Source organism: Ailuropoda melanoleuca, chromosome X, assembly GCF_002007445.2.
Source record: "Ailuropoda melanoleuca isolate Jingjing chromosome X, ASM200744v2, whole genome shotgun sequence".
Classification (NCBI taxonomy): domain Eukaryota; kingdom Metazoa; phylum Chordata; class Mammalia; order Carnivora; family Ursidae; genus Ailuropoda; species Ailuropoda melanoleuca.
Window position 1 is genome coordinate 16112519 of NC_048238.1, and position 18567 is coordinate 16131085.

The 18567-nt window shown below is 43.4% G+C and overlaps 1 protein-coding gene across 5 annotated transcripts in view; it reads right to left on the reverse strand.

Annotated features, from left to right (window-relative positions):
• Positions 1 to 18567, reverse strand: part of SH3KBP1 (SH3 domain containing kinase binding protein 1) — a 329089-nt gene that overhangs the window by 133638 nt on the left and 176884 nt on the right. For all 5 annotated transcript variants that reach the window (XM_034649071.1, XM_034649072.1, XM_011236658.3 and 2 more), the window contains 2 exons: positions 17040 to 17169; positions 4818 to 5023 (listed from right to left, as the gene is read on the reverse strand). In XM_034649071.1, coding sequence (XP_034504962.1) covers positions 4818 to 5023; positions 17040 to 17169 — 336 coding nt within the window. The remainder of the gene's footprint in view (positions 1 to 4817; positions 5024 to 17039; positions 17170 to 18567) is intronic.

Here is an 18567-nt window from a genome sequence, read left to right on the forward strand (position 1 = left end):
AGAGCGAGACAGCCAGCAAGAGAGGGAACTCAGGCAGGGGGAGTGGGAGAGGAAGAAGCAGGCTCCCAGCAGAGGAGCCTGATGTGAGGCTCGATCCCAGGACTCCGGGATCACACCCTGAGCCGAAGGCAGATGCTTAACGACTGAGCCACCCAGGTGCCACTGGAATACTTTCTCTAAACAACCTACCTGATCATATCACTCTCTTATTGAAAATTACTCCCCACTGACAGCTCCTCACTGCCTTTAAGATCAAGTCTAAACTCCTTAACAAGTCACCAGGCCCTTCCTGATCTGGGCCCTGCTCCTTCTCTGTTCTCATCTTTCCCCACTTCCTGCTGAAGCCTCAACACATGCTCTGCGCTATCTCAATTTCCCTTCAAGGCATTAATACATGTTGCTCTTCTCACTTTGATAACTCTACGCTCCTTGGCTTAATCGATGTCTACTGGGCACCATGGTTCTCAGCCTAAACATCACTTCCTGTAGGCCTAAAAACAGTACTTCCTAAAGGAAGTCTAAACTTTACTTCCTGTAGGGAGGTACACACAACTCGTACATGAACACTCGTTCCCCAGCCTCCCTCACACTTCATCACTTCCTACCATGCCCAAGGACTCCTACAGCTCAGCACTGTGTTCCCAACCTGATCTCAACTTGTGGCATTCCCTACACTGTATTATTACTGCTTATTTACTTTTCTGCAGTTCCCTGAGGGCAGTGACCCAGTCTTGTTTACCACTGGGTCCCCAGTGCTGAACATATAGTGAGTACTCAATAAATATTAGTTGAAATGAGTTACATTTATAATTTCAAAGTATTTTCTGTTATATGACATTTTTTAAAGTCTTATAAGGTAGGACAGGTATACAGAGTATTCCCACTTTACATATGGCCTAGTTGAGGTTAAGTAATTTTGTCAGGGTCAATGAGCTAGGACAATGGTACCGTGCCCTTCTAATTTTATGATATTTAACTTGGTTCATCTGTAGACACAGTGTACTTTCCATTATTTTAATATAACAAGTACTTACCTCTGGGTTTAGTTTAAATGTTACATTTTTCCCCAAGGTTCTTCTTTTTTTCTTTAATCTTTTATCAAGGGAAATTTATAATACATATAAAAAGAGAGTACAGGGTGCTGATCCCATATGTATGCACCATCTAGTTTCAACAATTATCAACTCATGACCAATCTTACTTCCTTTGTGGCCTCCCCACTCTTCCATCTTCCAAACTACTGGAAGCAAAATCCCAGACATTAAATAATTTCATCTGTAAATATTTCAGTTAAATGGTGCATTAAACAAATCATTCACAGTGATAAAAGGACTCATAAACAGGGTCCTTCCTTACAGCTCAATAAATTGAGAAGAAAGACTACTCACTATTTCCCTATTGTTGGGGGCAGGGAGTGTTACGTCGTATCTCTCCTGGTATAATTACCAGCATTCAGTCACTCTGGTTAGGCTGATATGGATTAGAGTATAGGGAAAACAAGCACCGAATTTTCTAGTGACGGAGAAAAGTGGATCTCAAAATGTCCCAACTTGAATGGCAAATATAATATGCTTGCAGTTGTTAAAAATGACCAGATTCCTTTTTTTTCTTCATCCAAGTTATCAAACCTGCCATCTCAGAAAGCCAACTGCCCCAGCCTCAGTGGAAGACCTGCTTGGGCCTCACTTAACAAATGCTGTCCCGTGAGACCCAGTTTGTGCTTCCTCGAAATCAAACCAGCGTGCTCAATTCTCAAAGGAAACTTCCTTCTGCAAACATAAATCCTGGACACAAAACCATCTCAAAAGTGACGAGAACCAGGTTGTGCACTAGTAAAACATTATCGCACTCATCAGCTCTCATGCCCGGTTGTGCAATAATATAATGGATCCATAAATTTCTGCAACTATTCATAGTGCCAACAACAGGGGGTGGAGATAGTTTTGAGTTCTCTTAGACACTGTAAAAAAATTGTCCACAGCCAGTAAAGCAATCTGGGAAGTTTACGTTTTCCCCAGAGGCTTCACAATGAGGAGCGAGCGGGTTAAGATTGCTGCCAGCACATGGTTTCTTTCTGCAAACAAATCATGAATCAAGACACACACACACATATATATTACTCCAATGATGTTAACGTGTCATGTCACTAAGACCAACACAATAAATCTCTGCTTCACAAAAATGCAGTGAACCATACAGCCACTATATTTTCAACTATATAACTGTTACATTATCCCACCTAGTCCCCTCATTTTATAGAGGTCTGTAATCTCTAGAGTGCTATGTTAATACAGTTTTATTATTATTCGTACATGCGATACCTACTGAGCACCTAACCCACTATGTGCTGCACAGTGTTCCAAGCACATAGCCTGTAACAGAGAATAAAATAAATAATAAACAGGATAAAAAATAAATATTATGTTAGAAAGGGTTGCATGCTATGGAAAACAAAAAATGCAGCACAAGTGAGCAGGACAAGCCAAGGGGGCAGGTTTTAGAGTAAGTGCACCAGGGCAGGGCTCGCTGAAGAGGTGAAGTCTGAGCAAAGTATGGGGGAGGGGAGAGGCAGGCAGCCAAATGGGCCGGTGTGGAAGCAGGGTGTCTAGCCAGAGGAAAGCATTATAAGAAAGGGCCCCAAGTGGGAGAGTGCTTGGCATGCTTAGGGAGAAGTAAGGGGCCAGGACAGAGTAAGCAAGGGGAGAAGGAGAGGGAGAAGTCTGAGTGATAATAGAGTCGAGTCCCTTCAGCCTGTGGGCCTGGGGCAGGCCTCTCACTCTGGTTCTCGGGGGAGCCTCTGCAGGGGCACAAGCAGAGGAGTGGCATATGGTCTGACTTGGCTTTCAAAGGATCACCCTGGCTTCACTGTTGAGACGAGAGTGTAGGGGGAAGGGGAGAAGCCGGAAGCCCTATTAGGAGGCCACTGAGTGATGGCGAGAGAGCAGGGGAGCTGTGAGGGGGATGAGCTGTGGTGGGTGCCAGATGTTCACAGGAGGCAGGGCTGATGGAGTCACCTGACAGGCTAGACAAGGACTGTGAGAGAAGGAGAAGTCAGGGGCAGCCCCAAGGCTTTAGTGCTGACGTGGAGGAGGGGGAGGGGCACTGCCTTCCCTGAGATGCGGAAAGCTGTGGGCAGAGAGGTTCGAGGGGGAAGACGATGAGTTCAGGGTTGGGCAAGCTAGTAAGAATTGAAGATCTTCCAGTGGGGCTGTGCAAGTTGGCAGCTGGGCACGTGGCCCGGAGGTTCAGAGAAGTGTGCTGGGATACAGACTCGGGAGCATTACACGTGATGCTGCTACTGCTGCTGCTAATAACCCAGTTTACTACTGCGTTTAAAACAAATATTCATAGCCATGATAAAAGTCTCTCTCTCTCTCTCACACACACACACACACAATGTCCTTCAACACAGAGAAGAATAAGACCAAGAATCAAAAAGTAAACAAAAGGAATTAAGTGTTTGCTGACTGAGTCAATGGTCATGTTCATTTCAACCAGTTGAGTAAAATGAAGAAAAACTACATCCATTGTTTCTTCCCAAGATGGGCACTTGCTCTTTTGTAAATATTTACAGGAATCTGAAAGTGATCGTGTGAAGGAGAAATGAGTTCGCAAGCTGGGATACCAACTAGATAGCTTTCAGATCTTGAGAAATATCATATATGGCTACCTGAAAGAAACAAGGTTGGCTCAGAGCTGCAGCAAAAGAAGAATGCAAATGGAACAATCTTTCATGTCTAAGTCTCTGCCCTTTCTGCCTTTTTTACCTCTAAAAGTATTAAGTGTCCCAATGTTTCCTTTCCAGATTCTAATGCACGATGACACCAGGCAAAGTTGCTGGAGGCTGGGGGAAAGAGGCAGCTGGAAATTCTACAGCTGTGGAAGATGATGCAACTTTTAAAAATTAATCTCACCCAAAAAATGAAAAACATTTAAAAGCCACCAATAAACCTGTATTAGAGATGCTGCCAATGCCCTATCCCCTGAGCCTACTGGCACAAACATTAAAGCAAAAGTTTCAGCACTAAATCGAATTAACAAACATTCCTTAAGCACAGCACGAGTGTAGCTTATTACAATCTGGAAAATTCCACAGTATTTATCAAATCCTAAGCAAAGCTCTGGTGCTCAGAAGTGTACCACAGTAGACGTCACTGACAGCCACAAGCTCGATGGCTCTGGGTGTGTTGCTGTGGCAACCACGTACTCAGCAGCAACACACTGTCTGCCTCTCGCAACCCAGAACCAGAGAGGTAGAAGAAAACAGCCAGCTTCCTGACAGTAACAACGCAGGGAGTCACAGCACGGCCCATCTCCATCATACACACACGTGGGAGACTTCCTTTCGGCAGTCTGAAATCATTCCCACCTAACTCCTAGAGAAAAAAACCACACAACCCCTTTTTTTCTACTGCAGAACCAGTCAACACACCCAGGCACGAAGCACTAGAGAAATGCACAAGGAGAAGTGATAGATCCGTCTGTGCCAACAAGTGTCCTGGTCATGTGCTTAGCTGGGTCCAGGCATGAAGGGCTTTTCAGGGGGGTGGTGGTAGAGGGGAATGGAGAAGTGCGGATCCATTTGAAAAGTCATACCGAGACGCGTTCCACAGAGCCATCAGTAAGAAGAGAAGATGCAAACAAGAGCATGAGCCTTTCCAGAAACACAGAGGGAGAGCCTCAAAGGGGAGAGGGCAAACAGCTAGCATGTGAGGACGCAGACACCCTAGAAGAGGCACAAGAAGTCTCAGGTGCCCAAAATGGACTTTTGGGTACTCCACACTGTGCTGAAATAAAACAGAAACTGTCGAACATACCTTCTCCACCGGTAGAAAGTCATTCTCTACTTCAATCGACCTGGGTCTTAGTTTTATTGGTTTGTCTTTGAATATATCTCCAAAGCCCACTCCCTTAACTTTCTTCGGCTGGATTGCTGCAGTTGCGACTGTCCCGTTGGCACCTTCGGATTTGGTACTGCTCGAGTCACCCCCATCACTCTCGGAGCCTGTGGTTTCCCTTAAACCTGTCAAGAGTGGGGACGGGGAGAGAAAGAGCTCAGCAATCAGCCATAGCCGTGAAGCACCTCACAGCCAGCCAGGAACCACCTCTAAAAGTGTTACTGGGCACAGGGCAACCTGCACTGGGGCTTTTCATTTAGTGTGTTGAGTATGTTGCATTTGGGTGGCTCTGAGTTTTGTTTGATCTCCCCACCCCCAGCCTTTAATTTTAAGAAGTGAGTCAAAATTCTTCAAAAAAAAAAATCTAATTTCAAAGCAGATCTCTGTGTAAGTGTGACATTTCGCCACACTTCAGCCGCAGTCTGATTCTGATACAAACTTGTTTTGCCACAGTCTGCGTGATAACAACCCTTCCCACCCTGTCCTCGACTCCCCACCCTGCCAGTACCACATACTGTACCTCCAATCTCTATGACTCATGGCAATTAGCAATTATCAATGAAAGTAACATTTCCTAAAGGGAAACTGTAAAGCTAAAAGCCATTTAAACAAATTAGCAATTAAAGAAACCACACAAAATTATGACTGCCAAAGAATTAAATCTCTTTGGATGGCTTCACAAGGAATAAATGCACGCAGACATGTTTCTCTAGAAAGCATTAAACCAAACTTGACATTGAAGCGCTTTCACTGGCAAGATGATTGTGTTTGTTAAAGAGGGAAAGGAAGCTGCCCTCCCAGAGGCCAGACTCCCCCAAGCCTACCACTCTTCTTCCCTCCTTCAGTGCCATCATTTCCCCAAAGCTGAATCCCTTTCCAAAGAAGAACACTGGGGCATGACACCCTTCCTTTGACTTCCTGTGGCATGTGTCGGAAGTCATCAAATAGTTATCAGCAAGACAGGTGAACACTTACCTCCCAGATTCTTTTTTCCCCAGGCTCTGCCCACAATCATGTTCCTAAAAGGAAGAGCCTATTTGTTTCTAGTTAATTTCTGGGTGTACACTCTTACTTTGAAAGTCAGTGCATCAGTCATGCCATCAAAGGGGGGGATTCAAAGGATATTTTATGGAATACTTAGATTGCCATTCAATCTGTCTCTAAAGCCTCTAGATGTGTAGCAGAATAGCTCCTGAACATTTACTGTATATCCCCTCATGACAATGCCCTCGATGAAAGTACACCATCAAATTTTGCTCTGTATTAGCCAATCGTGTGCTATCTTTCTATAGGGAAGGTGGGCTCCTAGTTCGTAAGAACAATACACCAAATAATTGCTCACATAAAATGTTATAAAAGTCGAAGTCATTCAAATAAAGAAGTCTCAGGGCAGGAAGGAACTGTTAAATGAAAACAGATAAAATATCGAAAGGTCATTATAAATTGCTAACAAGTTTCAAAATCAAATCCTTAAAACTAAAACACTGGCTGTGTTTGTTGCTGCTGCTGTTTTCAAAAAAATGGCATTTATAGGTCAAACAGGAAGGGGGGAGAAGGAAGATCTCTGGTGTACATTTTAATTAAGTCAAGAACAGCATTCGTGAGCAAGAACGGAGGGCAGAGCGAGGAGGAGCAGCCTGCAGCAGTGGGGTCGGCTGTAATTTATAGGACTGGATTTGAGTGTGCAAACATGGAGAACCCCCCGGATTAGCTATCCATTCGCGTGTTTATTTGTTCATTGTTTTTGGAAATATCCCTGCTGGAGATATAATTTTGGAGTCTAAATATTGTGTCATTTCCCCTTTAACATGTTCTCATTTTGCCGTATGGATTCTTTCTATGTGATAAATGGCTTGTATAGTCTTTGCTGGGTTGGAAAGAACCATTTGAGGGTGGAATAAAGAAAGAGTTAGTGGAAAGAAACCATCACCGTCCTACCCTCCCCACCACCAGCAGCAGCAGCAGCAGCAGAAGGCAGCAGGGGAAATGGATTCGGGCAAGGCTGTTTTCGTTCTTCAAAAGAGGAATTTGAAGGAGTCTTTTATCATTCGTCATTAGTTAGAACCATAATGTTTTCCACCACTGCCGTTCTGATTTCCCTGAGCTTCTGGTTTCAGGGATTTGCTGCCTTCCGGGCTCATCCTAATGACTTTATATTAATCACCGTGAGATATGCTCTTCACATTACACGGGGAGAGGGGGCAGTCATTCAGCCACATAAGCAGGGACTGGGAAGGAAACCCATGGCAGATTTTTCTTCCAGACATTCTGGCAGCCTGCTTCTATCACTTCTAAGTATGCAAATTATACAGCTGAATATCTGGGTTGGTGAAATAACTCAAAATCTAGTTCCTTCCCTTTAGAGGGAAAGAAAGTTGACATTTCGTGTTGGTTGGGTGCTGCATTTTTGGCTACTGGTGCCCATCACACACGCTTTCCCGTAAACTGTCCCCATGTCATGCTCAGAATGCCAGGTGACACCCACAGGCATACAGCGCAGAGCGTTGTCTGTGGGCTGGGGCCAGGTCATGAAGGGGTTGTGACTGGTGCACCGCGCGCTAAGCGCAGAAAGTGTGCATGTTTGCAAACGCTTATAGCGGTGGGCACTGCTATGACTTCAGACATGTGGCCAGGGAACTCGTCTAGGTGACCAGGGGATAGACCAGTCCTGGTCTGTCAAACGCCCGTGGTGAGGTGCAGACGGCACACGACATGCGTAGTAAAGTCGTGTACAGTCAAGACCAGCTCTCCGTCCATGGGGGGCTGGAAATAAAAACAAACTTCACCACAGACGGTGTGAGAAGCATGGTTCCGGCGCTCCCATCTGAACCTCCTCTTTCCCCGCTTCTGTGTACACAGGTACAGATGCGTATGCGTGCCTGCACACCAGGGTGGAGGCTTTGTCTTCAAGGTGAAAAAAGAACAAAGCCTCAAGTTTTCTCTGTTATACGGCTGGCCAAATGACATCATAAATTATACTTTTGTGTAATTTACTGTAATAATCCAGCATGGATCAATTCAGATCTGTGAGCCATTTTTGTTGATTTTAATTTTAAAACTCACATGTGTAGTGCTATTCAGCGGCAGGAACCATTCTAAGGGCTTCATGAAATTCATTCATTAATCTCAATCATGTCCTTCCCCCTCAACTTTTGGCAGCTTTATCTCACAACACAAAAGGCTATACATTGGTCCTGCCAAAAGAAGTCTGCCGTGCAGTGACTGGCTGAATGAGCAGAGCAGAACACCATTTCTGGCATGGGCTTTCGTGCCACGTTCTTATTTCTTTGAACAACACAATGAAGAAATGGTTTATTGGTTTCTAATGAGCCACTCAGGAAAAGCAGTAACCACGAGAGGTTGACATCTCCATGGGAAGCCATCTTACACCACCCCAGAGGCCCAGAGATACTGGTACAAATACATATGCCATGACAAATGCCACCGGTCCCTTCTCTGCACGCATGGTTCATGCACGCATGTTACACACATGGCAGAGGCACAAAGCAAACAAGAAAGCGCCAGGGCCGTGATGGGGATGCTCCTGCAGCACACACCAAGGAGACAGCACTTATTCGGGCAAATAAGTCCATGTCCTTGGATCAGAAAGTCACACAGACACTTGGCAGAAGCATGAGCAGCTCAGGAAAGTGCGGCCGTGTCAAAAACCACAAGTACGCAGATGTTAGCTTTACGATTGCCTCCTGCTGTTAAGGTCACTCACTGTAATAGCGTCTGTGGCCCTCCGTCTTTCCCGGTGCAGCTCGGTACAGAATTGTCCCTTCAAAGGTAGTCTTTCCTGACAGTGAATGAGAGAAGAGAAGGGGAGAGAAAAACAAGAGGGGAGAAGGGGGAGCAAATGATGGCAAAAGAAGGAAGAGGGAGAGTCTTTAACTGAACTTGCCTTCAATGAATCCGCTGTAAGAGTTTTATTGGCAAATTAATTAGAGACCATTAGGCAGAACTTAAGAATATTATAGAATGAGCCCAAAGTCCCCACGCAACCACGATGGCAACGAGCACCCGGAAGAGAGGCTTGCCTCTGCAAATGAACGGGCATGTAGATTACGCCCAATTTAAACCTGGATGCCATTTCCACATTTTAACTCAAGAAAAGGAAAACCTCAATTAACCAGAGGAAATCCAATTAATTGGATTCCTTAATGAACTCAATTGTACAGTACAAACTCCTCTTTGGAGAATATGACCCATGCGTAATATAGATTTAGGCCCATTACCTTTTATCTTCTACCCCCAGGGCCCTGTATAATACAAAATGATATCCATGACCCCAAGATTCTCAACAAGGCACAGAATTCTCTTTAAAGATTTTACACTCCGTACCTTTCAGCAAGCAAAGGTACTAACATGCTGAGGGGTGGGTTTCACCAATGAGGATTGAAGCCAATAGTGCCATCTGTGTAGATGGAAGGGGTTTTCTGCTTAGCACTGCGGACGGTGCTGCAGACAGCAGAAAACCCTATTTCTTGAAACACCTTCATTGAGCTTTTGCCATATCAGTCATGAGATTGTACTTAAGCATGAGGACATAGGACTCACCCACTGTCAAATGTCAAAGTACCTCTTTTTTGTTGTTACATGTAGAGGTTATCAAGAGCATAGGACTGGACACACAGCTAAAGCCCAAATTTCTCTGGAATCATAAGTACAGGAATATACACACACTGTCCTAGTTTGAGTACACACACACACACACACACACACACACCCCTTACAGAGAATACCATGGGCAGGTAAAATGGTTTGCTAAAGGCAAACTCAATTAATAAATGCATTACTCTACATTACCCAACAAATAGGTTCTTTTACGGCTTATGAGCTAAATAGCAAACTAGAGGCCAGTCATACAGCTCACTCATAATAAGTCTGAGGGAGGGAAAGACAGGCTACTTTTACGGAGAGAGGAACTGAGAGGGAGGGAGCAACTTGTCTCACTTCTTAGAACATTCTTTAGGAAAATGGAAAACTCCAACAGGAAACATCAAGTCAGCTTCTGGGCCACGTCACTCCTGAGACACGAAGAGAACTGTGAATGACCAGATGGATGAATGAAATGCCACTGGGTATTTCCCATTTCCATGTCCTACCGGCATGGTGGGACACCCTCGTTCTGAAGTTTGCCCTTTCTGACAAATGTGCTCTATCCAATCAAAGCAAAAACTTGGATGTTCAAAACCACTGGCTACATAAGAATCATCCGAAGAAACAATAAAGTGTTTCAAAGGTTCCTGTTAGGTTTGCAGCTCTTGAGGACTTTGATGACAAAACAAAAAGGAGCAAATAAAGCAGCGTGTTTCATTTGGGCAATTTTTATTCTGCTTCACTTTGGTCATCAAGGTGGCACTATTCCTAAAGAAGACAGATGTTTTGCTAGCGAGGCCCTCCCAAACTATACAGCGAGGGTCCTCTCAGTGTCAGAAAAAGGAAGCAGAAGAAAAAGAAATCAGTATTTTGAAAATGTCCCGCCATGTTCAACAGAACCTCCCTGTGTTCTTCCCCGGGATCGAGTCTGAGGATCACTGAGGGAGACCACAGCTCTGATGTCTCTGAATGGCCGAGTGTGTGTGCAAAGCCCCTGTCCACTGGCAGCAAGGCAACGGGAAATGGAGCCTGGGCTGCGGGTGAGCGAGGACACACACGTTCTATAGATGGGCGATTGGAAAGGTCATGAATATGAGTGCTGTTTATTCCGTTGGGAGAAATACTCTACTATCACTATTAAGTATTAATACCTGAAGGCAGCAAACACTCTAAAAGGGAAGAATTTTATAATTTCAACAGAAAATCATGTGCTTATCCTAGCATTTAATTTTGCCTGAAACTGTTTCATCAATTTGCTAATTGCTCTTCACTGCTAATAGAATGTCATATGCGAAACAAATACCATCTAATATTAAAAAGAACAAAATGTGCAAAATAAAAAAGAACAATCTTTATCTTACAACGAATGAAATACAATATTTCTGTATCATGAAAGTGGTTTGCCCCAAGTTTTAAAGGCCATCTCCATCTTTGTCTTAGCTTGACAAGTCACTAAGGCATCAGAATCTAAAATTCCAAAATAAGGAATCAGGAAAACAACAAAGTCAATTCAAACTGAAATCTCCTGGTTATTAATGGTTATAGAAAGAAAATGCAAACTTTGCCCCTCTGAAAATTATGGAAAATAATTGAAACTGTTTCTGTGCTAAATGATTTTTATTTTATTTTTTTAAGATTTTTTATTTATTTACTTGACAGAGATAGAGACAGCCAGTGAGAGAGGGAACACAAGCAGAGGGAGTGGGAGAGGAAGAAGCAGGCTCATAGCGGAGGAGCCTGATGTGGGGCTCGATCCCATAATGCCGGGATCACGCCCTGAGCCGAAGGCAGACGCTTAACCGCTGCGCCACCCAGGCGCCCCTAAATGATTTAAAAAAAAAAAAAACTAACAGGAATACTTTTTAGTTTTACAACAATTATTTTAGAATCTGAGAAATTCAACAATATTTTAAAAAGATGTTAGAAATAAAAGACACGTATTGCATGGTGCACTGGGTGTTATACGCAACTAATGAAGCATCGAACTTTACATCGGAATCCGGGGATGTACTGTATGGTGACTAACATAATATAATAAAAAAAATCATTAAAAAGAAAAGAAATAAAAGACACATTTATGTCTTAAATGTGAAGCAAAATTTGTCTGAAAATGAAATTGGACAACAGTAATATCTGGATTTGCCGCAGCATCCAAATAAATCTTATGGTTCAGGATATTCTGATTATAATTTAATATGATATCAGTATAATTTATAATTAGTTCTTTCTTGAGAGAGAGAGGGAGAGAGAACACATGCATGAGTGAGAGGGAGAGAGAACCTCAAGGAGACTCCCTGCTGAGCACGCAACCTGACACAGGGCTTGACATGGGGCTCAATCCCAGGACCCCAAGATCATGACCTGAGTCGAAACCAAGAGTCAGCCACATCACCGACTGATCCACCCAGGTGCCCCTATAATTAGTTCTATTTCACATTTAGTCAATACCAGCGTGTGCAAAATGGAAACTGAAAAGGTAATTAATTAATCATGATCTGCAATAATAGGAAGAAATAATTTAAACTCTACTCAAATCTGAAATTGGTCAGATGCTCTGTGAAAGGGTTAATTGCAGGCCAGAATAAAGGCAACGCCAAGGTATGTGTGAAAAGCCTGAATGTAATTGTGGCCTCGTCACTCATAAGCCATGCCACACCCAGGACTTATTTTCACTGGACTTCAGGGTTTCTTATCTGCCACCAGGCTGGAAGGTCTCTAAATTCCTTTCCATTCCCAACAGAAGATTCTGCCCACACTACTATTACAACCACTTGGATGTTTTCTTTTTTAAAAACCTAATTTACTCAAAAATTTTTCACCATTGATCTGCTACATGGGAGCCCATCTCATTCTTTTAAAGAATTCCTTTTTGGTGTCATTTTGCAAGCCCTAACAGAGCTGGGTGAGAATCATCAGTGGCTGCTAACATTCAAAAAGAGAGACAGCTAGACATTATGAGCCTCCATATAGATGATACACCACCATCTATGACATTTTAGGGAATATATATATGTATATTTCAAACCTGAATTTAATCAAGCCCCTAGATGTGATTATTAATTTATAGGAACACAGAGTCAATAGCATAACAGAGATGAAATCAGCAAAGACATATGGTGGGAAATTAATGGACAAAGGACCTCAGTTTGTTCAGTAAAAAATTATAAGGGAAAAAGGAGACATGGAGGAGGAATCTATAGATTTAGAAAGACTTGAAACACAACTGATTATAATCAGATATAAATTACAATGCATATACCTCCTTTGGATGCACAAACTAACAAATTGTATTAAAAATAGAAGACTACGGGGTGTCTGGCTGGTCGGTCAGTAGAGCATCTGACTCTTGATTTCGGGGTCATGAGTTTGAGCCCCATGTTGGGTATACAGATCACTTAAATAAATAAAACTTTAAACAAAATAGAAGACTATGAGGGGAAAGCGAACACTGTATATTTAATTACACTGAGGAACTGCCATTATTTTTTTGGTGTGATAAGAATTTTAAGACCTCCCTTTTATTGATATATATTGAAATATTTATGGCTGAAATTATATGATACATTATTCCTTCAGAATAAAATGGGGGAGGACTGGCCGTGGTAGAATTGCAATGAAGTGACCATAGGCTAATGAATGTTGAAGCTGGGTGCTGAACACCCAGGGGTTCATTACACTATTCTCTCGACTTGTGTATATGTTAGAAATTCTCTATGATAAAAACCTCTGTGAAAAAGTACCTTTCATGTTTCGTAAATTCTATAAAATACAACCGCGTTTTCAAATTTAAACATGGAACAAAACGTTTCTGCTACTATATGGCTGTGAACTTTCTTATCCGAGGTAAAAGGTTTAAATCAACCTATCAACCAATACAATTGCTGTAACTCTTTCCTTGACAGATTAGATTACCCTGAACAAAGATCTAAAGTTCGGAGATTTTCATAACCAACCACCATATATAAAAATACATCAGGGTAAAAGAAAAGCAAGTTCAAGCAATTTGCACCTGTCATTCAAAGATAAAAATGCCTCCTTAGAGTAAGAAAGGAGTCAGCAAGGGCTTATTGAACACCTGCTACATGTCAAGCTGTCTGGGCACCCTTCCTTAGAAATACAATGTCAGGTTTCTTTTATTACATTCATCCATCGGTTGACAAAACTCAACTTAATAACTATGCTCAAATACTTTCTGGAATTAGAAATGTGAAGAGTACAAATACCAAATAATTACGGGCACATGTAGGAGTATGTGGGAATGTGTGTGTGTGTGTGTGTGTGTGTCTGTGCAACAAAGAGATACACAAGGATACACTGTACACAAAGTTTTCTTCATATGCGCCAGGACACAGATTTTATGTCTTAAAAAACCTCAGCCTGATGTCTGGTAGCATTTAAATTAACAGGATTTTTATATGAAGCCACAAGACTCTCTAAAAATTACCAAAATGGCATAAACGTCAGGAATATTAAGTAGACTGGTCTAACAAAGACTTTGATTAAGTACAGTTTAGCTCATACCAGAGTAAAAACCTACATGTCTTCTGTGCATGAACTACCTTTGTCTTTCTCAGTTTTATGATAAAAGTAAATAAGCATTTACTACAGTTATACAAGATGTTATCCCCGGGGAAAACTGGATGAGGGGTACATGGAATCTCTCTGTACAGTTCCAGGGTTTTGTTTTGTGGTTTTTTTTTTTTGCAACTTCCTGTGACTCTATAATTCCTTTAAAATAAAAAAAAATTAAAGTAAAGCACATTGAAACTACTGATGCCATTCTCTGTGAATAGGGAATAAGCAGAATCATTCTAAAACCAAAGGTTCCACTTAGACAAATCCTACCAGCATACCTAACTTCGGTATGGGATCTGGGCTACATTTTATCATCTGATAGACATGGTACCATCTGAGTGTAAACGGCTACCAAAAACCTGTCAGAATGCTGAGAGATGCTATTTCTCTTTCAGGGGATTACTTCAATTCAGCAAGACACAGGGACATTACCATCACATCTGCTTTTGTATGAAGTCCTTTGTGACCACCACTGTCCCCCCATCCCAACAGGATGGCTGTCCCACCTTTTCCTCAGACACTAATGGAGCACCTGGGGCACCTTCGTGAACTCCCGGTTTGTGTACTCCCTTTCTGTAATGTGAGCTGACTGATGGCAGGGACTCTGTGTATCTTCAGTGTCCTGTGCAGTGTCTCAGTAACAACAGGGGCTCAGCAAAGGTTGAATGAATGAGGAATAGAAGGAAGAAGGAAGAAAGGAAGGATGAATGGATGGATGGATGGATATGGATGGACAGATGGAGAGATAGATAGATGGACCCTCTTGTCCTTAACTGTATATACAGGAAGATGGCCAAGGCCATGTAGTTCTTTCAGAATCATCCATCCTTGTTAGGAGACCATACCTCTTCAGGGACCTCAAAACCTCTCAAAAAGGGACAGATTCTGTGGTAACTATGGCTGCTGAAACTTTTGGGATCTCCTAGTTCTGAAATGGAGGGCTTTTAACTGAATGAGTGTTGGGGAAAATAGTCTTTCCAAGACAAACAGCCCCTTCTGAGCATGTGAAGGAACGCTAAGTGCCCAGAGAGATCATCCCACTCAGTCCCCTAACCTCCTGCCCCAGAAATTCCAGCACCATGCGCTTTGAGCTGAGTGGGTCAGGCAGGGTCAAATGTCCCTACTATTAAGTTAGAGCAAGAGGAGACAGTTTATTTCAATAATTCCAAAAAGACAAAAGGCATTACTTCTCTGACCCTCCAGCTGTGAAAGCATAGCTAACATGGCAGGATACCAAGAAGTCAAGGTTCTTCCACAGAGGTTGTCCAATACCTCTGCAGATCTCCTTTTCTGCATCAGTAAAGGAATCCCGAAGTAATTCCCACATGCAGAGACAAAATGCTTCAGTGAGCATGGTACCAATCAGTGTACGTCAGCCTCAACATACAAACTGGTTATACTCCAAGAGTTTATCATGATTAACAATGAAAGTGACCACTTATGGACAGCCTTATATGGGTGAGGTGATTTATATACATTATTGCTCTTAGAACATGTAATACACTTCTCCACAGAAATAATGGTATGATGACCCAATTTGGTCCTCCCTCCAAGAAAGCCCATTTAATCCACAACATCTCTGAGGTACCGTATTATTACCATAGGACCCAATTACCAGGTACAACACTATTCCCATGTATAAGAGGAGACACCAGTGCAGTTAGAATTGATGTGCAGTTCAGAACCTATAGCAACTTGCACTATCATGTGGTCAAGGGCATTCACTGCCCTCCCAGCTGTACTAACTAGCCGGGCCATGTTAGCAGAGAATTGCCCCACCTCAAGCCAGAGAAGGCAGCAGGAGCTCCAAGGTGCTTCACTTGTTAGAAAATCACCTCCCATATTTCCTACCAAAGACCCAAGATGGAATGGAGTTCAGGGGTACGGTGGGGTGGGGTGGGATGGGGTCCCTGGCACTGGCAGTAGAGGGAAAGAGTATAGCTGAAGCCAACCAGCCAGAGCTGCTGTTTCTCTGTATGACAGGCCGTATGAGCCCGAGCTGCTGAGAGACCAAGTGAAGAAGGTCGCCCGAGTACTTTTCCAGAAGTGGCTTTACCTCCACACTGGGAATCTGTCCATTGGATTACTGGTTAAATAAAAGAGACACAACTAACTTGAGAATACTGCTCAAGTCAGATTTTTCCAAATGGAAAAAAAAGATGTTTCAGTATTATTTTGACAGGATGGAGTTTAGAAAGGGAGATCTGCAACCCCAGGTAGTGTCGCACCACCAAGACACAGTCGGGCCTCTTACAACATTCACGCCCTGACCTCGGCTCAAGACGGCACAAGAGATACACAGACGCCCACGTGGGAAGTTGGGTTAGCGACTGGGAGAACAAAGCTTCCCGGTCCTGACCTTTTGCTCCGTGAGCTGGAAAGGGCAGCAGAGAAGCTGGAGGGAGGAGAGCTTCAGGCCCTGGAGAAAGAAAGACCTGGAGTTCGTTCTCACCATCGCATACATGCATGCTCACCCAAGGTGGGGTGGGCTCTCTGCTGTCTCGTCAGACTGGTAAGGAAACTGGCATGCAGGCGTCTGGGGCACACCACTTCTCACCACCAACAGTTCGTGCGTGTGTGTGCGTGTGCCATTTTTCTCCAAGTTCCTCAAAGGATGCTGAGAAATACAGTCTTATTTGGTTCATTTAAAAAATAATTATCAAGTTGCAGTGAGAGAAGTGTATGGAAGCCCAGTGATACGAGCCATAGGGGAATATTAAAATGGCACGAAGGCTGACGGTCACTCATCCAGAGATGGACAGTGTGTGCCCGCGCACACATGAAGGTGTGTAGGTCATACCTTTACAAGGATAACCCACTACACCGAGGGGTAAAGGCAGCACAAGCAGAAGTGTACTCGTGAGCTTCTGTCACGCCCCTCGGCACAGGCTACAGAACAGCGGGGAGGCTGGAGCAGCACCCGCCGGTGCCCCCACCCCCTTCCTGCATGGGGGACTTCCTTACTTGACTTGGAGAGCTGCTCATCCTGAGAAACGCCCAGGTCATCCGACTCCCCTGACAGCTCCTTGATGAAGTTGGAAGGAAACATTCCGGTCTTTCCATTGAGAACGCCTTCCCACCATCCTTCTTCTACCTGCAAACAGAAGAACAGAGACGCAGGGCTCAGGTTAGACACTGTGGCTCCCAGTTTTCTCTCCCACCTGTGCAGTGCACAATGCAGAGCCCACACAGGGAGAGCAGAAGGACCCGAGGCTTATAAGTTAACAGGGAATGAGATCGCAGACCTCACCGAGTCTTGAGATTCAGACTCAGGAAGGGGGGCTGAACTTGGGGGCCAAAAACACAAGTGGAAAGGAATTAACAATTTATTTTCACTAACCTCAGACTGAAATTTGGCATTTCCTTTGGTCACACAATGTAGGTAAGACAGTAACAGTAGACGGACCTGTGACTCGTCACCAAACAAATCACGGACATTTTCATATCATAGCACAGAAGCTGTGGGTATCTCAAGACATCGCTTGCACCCATGACTACCACAAAGTGGTGGCAGTTACCACACCTGCTCGGGACCTTGTTATTTAATGTATTCATTACAGAATTATTTATTAATTATAATAAGAAATTACACAGACTTTCATACCAAAATTTGCTTTTAAAATAGCTTGATAGCTATTTCAACGGTTCCCTTTGTAACCGTATGCTTTATTTTAAGCATTTAAAACTATTATTTAACAAGTGACAATGGCTTCCGCAGACTACCCAAACTAATGAGATGGCCTAACAAAAACAGTTAAGAAGCCCTGAGCTAAAAACTCAATCAGAAGGTAGAAGGACTCCCTGCAACTTTCTGAAGGGTTCTGGAGTATCCTGAGATGAAGTGCAACAGGGGGAAGGGAGGTAGGGAGGGCAGCCAGACTGCAGTCCTCTGGGTAGTGGAGTGAGGGCTAGATCTGGGGGAGCAGTGACAAGGGAGAAGGCAGGTATGGATTTGAAGGCCCTTTGAGGTACCAGCCACCAATTAGCTGGGATGAGCAAGAGAAAGGTAAAAAGCCATCCCAGGATTTTGTGATGGAGCCGCTAACAGAACAGCAGAAGTCAGAAGTCAGAACAGCGAGGTGGCTTCTTGAAGGAAAATAACAGGGCATTCTGAGAACAAGCAAGTATTAAGTTACTCACGAAGTGCGATATAACAGAAAGAGACCCTGAACCTTTGGACTTTTTTTTTTTTTTACCACACGCATATAACACCAACTCAAACTGATAAATACAATTTAACAGCTAAAACAATGAAAACAAAAAAGATAAAGAATATTAAAGTCAAAAGCCCAGTTGAAATCCTACTGAAGCTCAGCAGTTATATGACCTCATTCAAATTTCCCACCAAACCGAACCCTGGTTCCTATCTACACAATGGGGATAATGAATACACTCGATCAGTGTTAGAGACAGATGTATTATGATTCTGCACTAGGGGCTAGGGACACAGAACTGTACAGGACACGGCATTTTTTCCCCCTGAAGCCATTAA